The sequence below is a fragment of the Pholis gunnellus genome, assembly GCF_910591455.1.
Source record: "Pholis gunnellus genome assembly, chromosome: 19".
Taxonomy (NCBI): domain Eukaryota; kingdom Metazoa; phylum Chordata; class Actinopteri; order Perciformes; family Pholidae; genus Pholis; species Pholis gunnellus.
The window spans coordinates 18,000,361-18,009,836 of record NC_136546.1 but is presented as its reverse complement, the minus strand read 5'-3'; the positions used below and the strand labels follow the sequence as shown (position 1 = coordinate 18,009,836).

Here is a 9,476-nt window from a genome sequence, read left to right as displayed (position 1 = left end):
AAGTCCTGTCCAAAGCTCTCTCCAAACCGGACTCCCAGCTGGACCAGGAATGCAAAGACATTCTCCAAGCAGGTACGTAGCACAAGCAGATTCTTCACTGTGCATGGAGATGGTAAACAGGCATATTTAAAGCATCAACGCACTCTTTTAACTGTCAGGTCGATGAGACATTGAGGAGATTCAAACACATTCTTTTCACCAGCCGGAGACAAAATAGAGCTATTAATATTGCTTACAGCTTTCATGGCGCTTATCCACTTTTAAAAAAAAGGGACATTAAAAAAGACGCTTTCCTCCAACACAATTAATTGAACCTAAATATCAAACAAGTGCTTGATCAAATCATCACTTACAAGATGGGATTTGACCTAAAGGCTGAAGTCTTAGAGCTACATTAAGTTGTTTATATCTCCTCTGATTTTTTTCTTTTGTTCTGTCATAGGGGTTAAACATGCCCCGCTGGACAAGAAGAGCATTGAGGGGGTAGCAACTCATGGAGAGGTGGCCAACGGTCATCTTGAGGTGCCCGAGGCAAAGGGAGCAGATGTGAAAGACATCGAGGCTCTCCTGAAATCCATCGAGGATAAAAGAGAAATCCCAGAAGACGAGCGCAGCCAAGAATCCTGGAGTCTGGGTGACGAGAAGGAGAAGAGACACGAGAACGGGGAGGAAGAGGAGCGGGAGAAGAGGAGCAGCTGGAGGACTGGAAGATACCACCAAAAGAAGCACAAACGGGGAGAAGAAGAGGAAGACAACGAGCGCAGTCAGGAGAGCTGGGGGGTCGAGGAAAAGAGAACAGAAGAAGGAGGAGGAGGTGAAGAGATAGAGAAGAGGGCCTGGAGGCCTGGAAGATACTACCAGAGAAACCACAAACGAGATGAGGAAACTTTAGGGGACGAGAGGGAGGAGCCAGAGGAAGAGCGTAGCCAAGAGTCCTGGGACGTGGGAAAAAGGCAAGTGGACGAGGACGAGGAGGAGAGACAAAAGCGCATATGGAAGCCCTCACATCGCTACCACCACAAGAAAAAGTTCCACAAGCGTGGCGACGAACCGTCAGAGGAGCAGGACGACGGTGAACGCAGCCAGGAATCTTGGGGTGTTGACAAGAGGGACTGGAAGGCCGGACGGTACCACCAAAGGAGACACAAACGTGATGAAGAGCTCTCAGAAGAAGCCAGGGAAGAGCCCGACGAAGAACGCAGCCAGGAATCTTGGGGTCTCGACAAGAGGGACTGGAGGGCTGGAAGATACCACCAGAAGAGACCCAAACGTGACGAAGAGCTCTCAGAAGTAGCACGAGAAGAGCCTGACGAAGAACGCAGCCAGGAATCTTGGGGTCTTGACAAGCGGGACTGGAAGGCCGGAAGGTACCACCAGAGGAGACACAAACGTGACGAAGACCTTTCCCAAGAAGCACGAGAAGAGCCTGACGAAGAACGCAGCCAGGAATCTTGGGGTCTTGACAAGCGGGACTGGAAGGCCGGAAGGTACCACCAGAGGAGACACAAACGTGACGAAGAGCTCTCAGAAGTTGCACGAGAAGAGCCCGACGAAGAACGCAGCCAGGAATACTGGGATTTCGATACTGGATGGGAAAAGAGAGACAGGAGGGCGGCCAGGCCCCACCAGAGGAGACACAAACGTGATGAAGAGCTCACAGAGGTGGAGAGAGAAGAGCCGGACGAGGAACGCAGCCAGGAGGACTGGGGCGTGGACAAACGACATGGAAAAGAAGAGGCGGGAATAGAAAAGCGCATCTGGAAACCATCACATCGATACCACCATAAGAAGAAATTTCACAAGCGTGGCGGAGGATCATCAGAAGATGAGGAAGAACTGAGGGATGATTCAGAGGAAAACGAGGACAAGGACGAAGCAGTGAGGTACTTCCATCTTTCACTCTTTAATTCTCCATGTTTGTATTATGCACCCCGGAGCACAAAACACTGCAGAGTTCAGTAATAGCAGTCTCCAGTCAGTTAGGATCAAAACAACATTCAGCACAAGAAATGAACAAACCCCTTTAGCAGTGTTCATGTGCTGACATAAAAACAACTGTAACTGTTATTGGGGCTGTTTTTCAGGTATCTGGCCGAGAAGCGTAACCCCTGGATTAGTAGAGGTTTCTACCATCCTGCCTGGTACAAAAGGGATTCAGATGAGCACGCCACAACCTCAAACAAGGTAGGCATTATTATTATTATTTTATTTTTTGGCTACATATATGAAGGAATGATTTGTTGGAAATTGCTTAAGATCAGAGACAGTAAACATTTTTTTTTTTTTTTTTAACAAGCATTTTAAACCTTTAACACGTGTATGCAATATTATTTAGTATCCAGCATCCATTAATTTTCTGAATAATACTCTTCTTTCTTCATCCCTCAGATACCAGTAAACTTTTGATTGGCAGATCTTTTATTTTGGCCTACATTGTACAGTTTAGTAGACATAATCTGATTCTGCCTTGAATGTGTTCAGATGGATGAACTGGCCAAGTTGCTGAGCTATAAGGTAAACCAGCTGGCCCACCACTCGAACCAAGAGGAGCCAAAGAGGAGCATGCACCAGAGAGCACTAACCCAGCAGCAGGTAAAAAAAAAACGTGCATTAAAAAAAAAGGACCTTTATGACTGATGTGAGGATGCATTTACTGTTGTGTTGTTAAACCTCTAACTACACCAGGGGACTGTGGTGAAAATACTGTTATTTACTGGTACTGATGAACAATACGATGTAGCAGCCAGAAGAAGAAAACTGGCAATATAGAAATGTATGCAAATCTTAAAAACTAGTTTAAGACCAATAATCTACCCCGACATATTGAGAATTGATACATTTGTGTGTTTTAAAAAAATAAAAGAACTCTTCACCTATGTATTTAGCTGACCCCAGTAAAGCCACGACGCACATCAAGTGCCTCCACCCCACAGCGTCCACTGGGGGGGAAAGGCAGCCGTACTCATTATGGAAATCTCTATGCAGATGTCAGGACTTAGCCTTTAGAGCCACAGAGCGTCAGTGAATATGCATCTGTGCAAATGCACATCAAGAGCATGATGTATGTCCCAAATACATGAAGGAAAACTGTAGCCAGTGTACTCACGGGCAGTGACTCGTTCCTCAACTCTGGAATATTTAGATGAGTTTTTATTGCCTCGATCGAATCGTTTCCTTCACGGCACCTCTCTCTGACACTTGACCCCTTTCTCTATTTGCTTTTTTACGGCTGCTGCAGTAATCACACTGAGAACCTCATTATTATGGCCTCCCAGAGAGCAATCAAAGTCATAATAAGCCCATTAAAAAGAGATGGACGTCTTTTTAAGATCTCCCCAGCTTGTCACATACTCCGGAGCAGCAAAACAAATCAGGGAGGTGAAGTGATAGCAATAAGGAAACGTTTATTCACCTAAATGACCAATTTATGCAGATTTTCGGGGAGTCAATAGTAAACAAGTAGCATTTATGATACTTCCATCCTTATTTCTATTCCATAAATGGTAAAGACAATCAGATGTCACAATATAAAGCGATGGTGTTTAGTTGCTGATGTACTGCTACTCGTGTTTTTCAGGAGAAAGAGCTGGGAAACCTGGCAGCGATGGACACGGAGCTGCAGAAAATCGCTGCCAAGTTGCATGACAGTGCATAAGCCACGATGGACGGCACATCAAGACACGCCCAGTGGACAAAAGCTGCTGTCTTACTGTACCTCAGCTAATTTAGTATGCTTACCAGTGATGAAAAAAAAGACAAAAAAATCTGGAGCCTTGCCAAAAAACGATTTATTAACTTGTTTATCAGCGTATTTGTGATATTTTGATGTTATCAAATTACTCAGCATGGGAATGGTTTTGATGTTTATATATATAAATATATAATAAGAGAAAATATGACATAATATATGCATCTGAGACAAATTATTCAAATCATCGAGTTTGTTCATCTGCACTCAATAAAAGGAGTTATTCTGGGACCAAACTAATATCTCTGAAATCATTTCTTGATTGAAAAAAGAAGAAGAGCGTTCACACAGCAGGCTCTTTTAGTTTGTGTGCTTTTTTTTAATTCTGTGCACATACAGATGGTAACCCACAGTCAAGCTGCACGAGCAGCTGGATCACATAACAAATGGCACTTTCTGCGGCGATAACAACATATTAAAAAAGAAGCTGGAGAGCATTAACTGTAGAAAAAAAGTGTTTACACCCGATCTCGAGGCATAAGAAACAAAATGTGCTACTTACTCTCAAAACACAAGATTATTTCCGCGGCTCCTTACACAACACATACACTGAGCTCATACTGGCTTATAGGCGGCGACTCTGCGCTGATCTGACTGCACACGATGGGAGAAAGTGCTCTGATGAATGCAAACCAGACACTCCGTCTCGCTTATGCCAGGAGGTGTCAAATCAGTTCAGCAGAAAGAGAAGTCGATGCCGGAGGAAAACCCCCCACGGGCCGCTGGTAATCTGCCCTTAAAAGATTCTACGCGTCTGTATTTGTTTATCCGTCAGTCTCTTCCACTTTCAGTCTCTTTGGCGCCGGCTCCTCGGCGGCTCGCTGGGAGCTGGCGGGTTTGGATCGGTCCACGGCAACCGTTGTTCCTGAGAGGAGGTAGCCCCCGGCACCGCTCATCAGCAGCACTGGATGCGTCCTGTTAGGCAACACCTAGGGACACGACGCAGACATACAGTCAGGAGACATTAATTCTAAAGAGAGGGCGCTGGGGGATAACGCTGGTCCTGAGGGGGAAGATCTCTTTGAGTATGCAAACATTTCTGCACAAAGAATTTCTGCTGCAAAATGTGGAATTTATGCATCACGGTTCAACCAACAATAAGAGGATATAAAGGTCTTTCTTCCTCTCGCAGTAAAAGAAGGATTTAGGGCCGAAACAATTAGTAGATTGACAGAAAGTTAATCTGTATTACATTACACACTCATTTGATCCATTGTCAACATAAACCGTTATTGACTGGAGCAGCTTTAACAATATAACTCAAACAAAAAGACACGATGCAGAGTTTAACATTGGTACCTGGTAATGTCTGAGCCAGGTGTCTGCGAGTCTGAGGTTGACCGTACCGCCGAGTTCCTTGAGCTTTGTGTAGCACTCGATCAGAGGCTGCAGAGATGAGAGCGGGAAGCGAGGACAAAGGAGCATTAAGAGGACTGCAGAGTCAACACGTTGACACACACAATAAAAAGGTATAATAAAGGTATAATAAAGGCAGGGACGTGATTGTAAACAGAGATAAACCGATTACAATTTTCTCGGCTGATTCACAATCCTTATTTCTTTAAAAGCCTCACACGCCAAACTTAGATTTTCTTTCTAAGAACTGTAATTGAAATTCTAAATGTTATTCTTTCACTTTGTTATTGTCATCTAGAATGGTTATTTGCATAAAAACACTACAAAAATGATCATAATGCAAGTCAATGCAGCCTCCGTTAACGTGCTAGAGAGAGACACCACGCTGCCACTACAGTAACTCTGAGCAGCATGCGTGGGAATTAATTACAATGTAATAAGTGTCTGATTTAGTTCGTAGTCTTTCTTTATTTTAGACTTCAGACGTGTGTTCCAGTGAACGCCACTGCTCGTCATGATCTTACCTCTTTGTATTGGGAGTAGACGACAAAAGGCCTGGAGGGGGAGAGGAATTTGATCAGGCCCATGAGGACGGGACACGGGTGAAAGCGACTGGCTATAACCAACCTGCACGTGGGAAACAAACAGATGATGAAGCAAACCTGTCCCAGCGTGAAATACACCGTAAACCACACACTTTGTTATTGGAAATGTGTAGGTCGGCCGCGTCGTAATTTAGCTCACGGGCGCTGTATGACAGTTATGACCGGAGGAGTTACTGCCTCCTGTAGACATTCATTTCATCCTTTATGTAGCTGGAGAAGAGTCAGTAAAAGAGGCTGATTAAGGAGAGCCTGGAAGCCCTTTATGATATAGCTGCTGTGATGTAGAGCGAGTCAATAGGCTAACCAGATCAATACTTGTACTTCTGGCTCGGTCGTCACCCTCACAGCGCTTCTCACCCGTCAATCATAACGAAAGCTATAAAGCAAGTCCTCTTCCTTTTACGGGACAGGAAACGGCAAAGCAATAACTTTGTTCATCTTGTAAGGACGCGGCGTGCTAATCGTCGCGCGTGAGCTCAGAGGGGCGACTTTTATGGACATTCTTAACAACACGTTTAATCATTAATCCCTTTTCAATCCATTGTTTACTGCACGGCGCCCCATCCCAGCACAGATAAAGCAGAAGAGGGAAGAGGCTGCTGCAGCAAAAAGAGCAGAGAAAGCAGAAGCTTCGAGCTGAATCGGACACTAACCCGTCGGCATTCCTGCCTTCCAGCAGGGCAGCAGCAGACGCCAGCTTCATCCGTTTCTCCTCCTGCTTCACCTTTTTTTCCTGAGCCTAAAAAAAAACAACAACATGAAGTTAGGACATTGATCCTCTCTTTCAGATCCAATTCTGATACTTCTTCTTTTTACACACACATACAGGCTTATTCCTGTTGCTTACAAATTTAAATTCATGACAGTAAAACCAAAAGTAAGGACGTCCCGAGTGGGGTTAGTATAGTGGGCATACTTTGGCTTCCATGCGTTTCTCCCTCTCTTCTTTCGCCTGGTCGTAGCCGTCATCAGCGCCACTGTTTGTCTCCATTTTTATTTCCTCTGTTTTTATTTCCTCCGTTTTTATTTCCTCCGGACTGCTCGTCTGTTCTGCATTCGGCGGGTTCTGCTCCTCCTCTGCAGCCATGTCGGACTGCTTCGACACTATAATGATGAGGGAGATCATTTACATCAGACGAATGTCACAGCATCTAAGTCTACGTGTAGTTTATGAAAAAAAGGTAGAACGACCAGAGGAACACGTGGAAATTTGTAAAGTTGTAACCAGGAAATATTTAGTGTTTGCAGGCATTTCAGCTTTAGTTTGCAGCTAGTGTGTTTCATCTAAAAACAAGGCTATGAACATCTTAGAGAGTTGGAAATAGGCATTCTCTACCAGCACCGGGGTCTTTGGCAGTGGTGTCCAGAGTGCCTGCCAGCAGAGCATTGACATGGCAGATGGGAAACTCATGCAGCGTATCGTGAAACTGTGCGGGGAAGCCAAAGCTCTCCAGACCCGCCCGCACGGGCCCACCTCCTGGGTACATTTGGATCACTGAGCCATAGCCTGGAGGAGGAGGAAGAGAGAGGGTAACTATGCAAAGGCCTTTTGCTCAGAGAGAAAATGCTTCTTTGTATACAAAAAAAGAAACGCTTGAATCGTCGGTCAAGCAGACCACAGAGGTGGTCACAGGACTAACGTACCCCCCATTCTTTCCATGACGGATCCCAGCACGAGGCCAGCGCAGGTCTCGAACACCAAAACTTTGCTGCCAGCGTGGATGTTTGCCAGAGTCAACATCTGGGCAAGCATGTCGTACCGCAGGTGGCTGCATCACAGGAAAACACACACACACACACACACACACACACACACATCATACTTTCATCTCTCTCTGCTCTACTAAAGGACATCTTTCACATGCGCTGTTCATGCATGTGCTGACTCACCAGATCTTCCCGGGTTCCCGGCCGTGGTACATCAAAGCCAGGATGCGACAGGACGGTTTCAGAATCGTCACAGTATTTTCATACCTGGAAAAGCACAAGAATGGGAACAACTGGTAACATTAATGACAGCCCACTACAGGGTCTGAAGCAAATTGTGGGTGCATCATCGGAAGCTATACTCACTTCTTCTTTTTCTTCTTGATGTACTTAGCCTGGGCATATTTAGTCTTACCGCTGAACGTGGAGCTGTTATCTACAAGCTGCTGAATGATTTCCTGTGGAGCACACACACACACACACACACACACACACACACACACACACACACACACACACACACACACACACACACACACACACACACACACACAGTATATTTCCTGTACACTTTAAAATTGTATCCGCTCATTTTAAGGTAAGGTTCCCACGACAAGACAAAAGTTTTAGCTACTCAAACTGGACTTAACGGTGCATTTGTCGGGGCCTCATTCATGCGACTCATCGGTGTCTTTTGCCAACAACGGATCTCAATGGAACAACAAATAAGTTGTTTTTTGTTTTCACAAAATGATGACAGTAAAAAAAATGAATATTGCCCACTTTATCAAACACCTGGCAGTTCTGTCATACTTCCCCATTCATGTATGTAATTGCAAGATCACTCATGTACCTGGTCCTTCAGACCTTGCTCTTTTAAGTTCTCAATGTCATCCCTGGTCAGCTTCTGTGATTTGCCATCGTCTACAATGTTCCTGTTGTCTGTGCCGGCCTCCTTTACATCTGGGGAGAAAACACATGAAGGAGATTATTCAAAGTGAAAATGAAAGCATAACAGCCTGTAGCAGTCCTTCACAGGATCATGCATACAATCTGGAAATAATGAGACATGTATCATGAATGTGCCTGGTGTGTGGGTGGGTGTGTGTGTGTGTGTGTGTGTGTGTGTGTGTGTGTGTGCGCTCCATCTAACAGCAGGTTACACACCGGTGGAGCTCTCTGTGTCTTTGGGCTTCCGTGGCTGCAGGATCCCTCCAGACGCAATCTCGAAGGTGCTGCCGTACAACTCCCCCACGGCGTTGTCCAGGAAGAACCACTGCTTCTCAAAAATCACCTTCCTGTGAGTAGAGCACGCAGAAATAAACAAACACATCCATTGAATGGCATCTCAATGTGTGTCGCCAGTGAGGTGTCAGTGGTGGACTTACCTCTTCTCTTGAATTTGCACAGCTTTGAAGATATCTCCCCGTTTCAACACGACGTAGTCCCCCCCTTTCATTCGGTCCAGAGAATCATCCTCTACGCTGTCCGCCATATTAAAAGCAGATTAAACCGAGCTCACCAGTCAGCTGAGAGGCTTCTGTCACCTTTAAATAATTATTCGGAGTCACTTCACCACCATGCAGTGAAAGCAAAACACGACAGATCACTATTTCCACGTGTTAGCCTTCACTTCCCTAGCTTCCCAGGACGACTAAACGATCGCAGAGTGTAGACATTGCAACGCCTCAACATAGTCCTCTGTGATTGGCTGGATATGCGTCGCTGAGTTCGCTAGCCAATAGGAGCGAAGAGCGATGACTGGGTAAAAAAAAAAAAAGAAGAAAGAAAATCGATTTCAGAATCATCGATGAACGTGAGCGTCTCGTCCGCCTACGAGAGACAGGGGGCGCTAAAAACGAGAACGTTTAGCTTTTCCCAATTAGGGAAAAGTGCAGACTCTGGGAACAAATGAAATGAAAGGACGATATTAAGATGAAAACTGTTGGCCATGTGTGCATGTGGCAGCAGTTAGTGAACAGACAACAAACTGAACGAGGTACATGGCGAATTAATTGTCAGATCAATTATATTTCAGCATGTTTACATACACAATATCA

The 9,476-nt window shown here is 45.2% G+C and overlaps 1 protein-coding gene across 1 annotated transcript; it reads right to left on the bottom strand.

The window, feature by feature from the left end:
- Positions 1-4,041: 4,041 nt before the first annotated feature.
- Positions 4,042-9,051, bottom strand: trmt6 (tRNA methyltransferase 6 non-catalytic subunit). The gene is made up of 12 exons (XM_079180910.1): positions 8,805-9,051; positions 8,584-8,714; positions 8,270-8,379; positions 7,783-7,874; positions 7,600-7,683; positions 7,354-7,478; positions 7,046-7,216; positions 6,626-6,813; positions 6,363-6,448; positions 5,629-5,731; positions 5,048-5,134; positions 4,042-4,677 (listed from the first exon to the last, which is right to left on the bottom strand). Exons 1-12 carry the CDS (start codon positions 8,909-8,911, stop codon positions 4,513-4,515), a joined length of 1,449 nt encoding a protein of 482 aa, XP_079037036.1. The 5' UTR covers positions 8,912-9,051; the 3' UTR covers positions 4,042-4,512.
- Between the last annotated feature and the right edge of the window lie 425 nt (positions 9,052-9,476).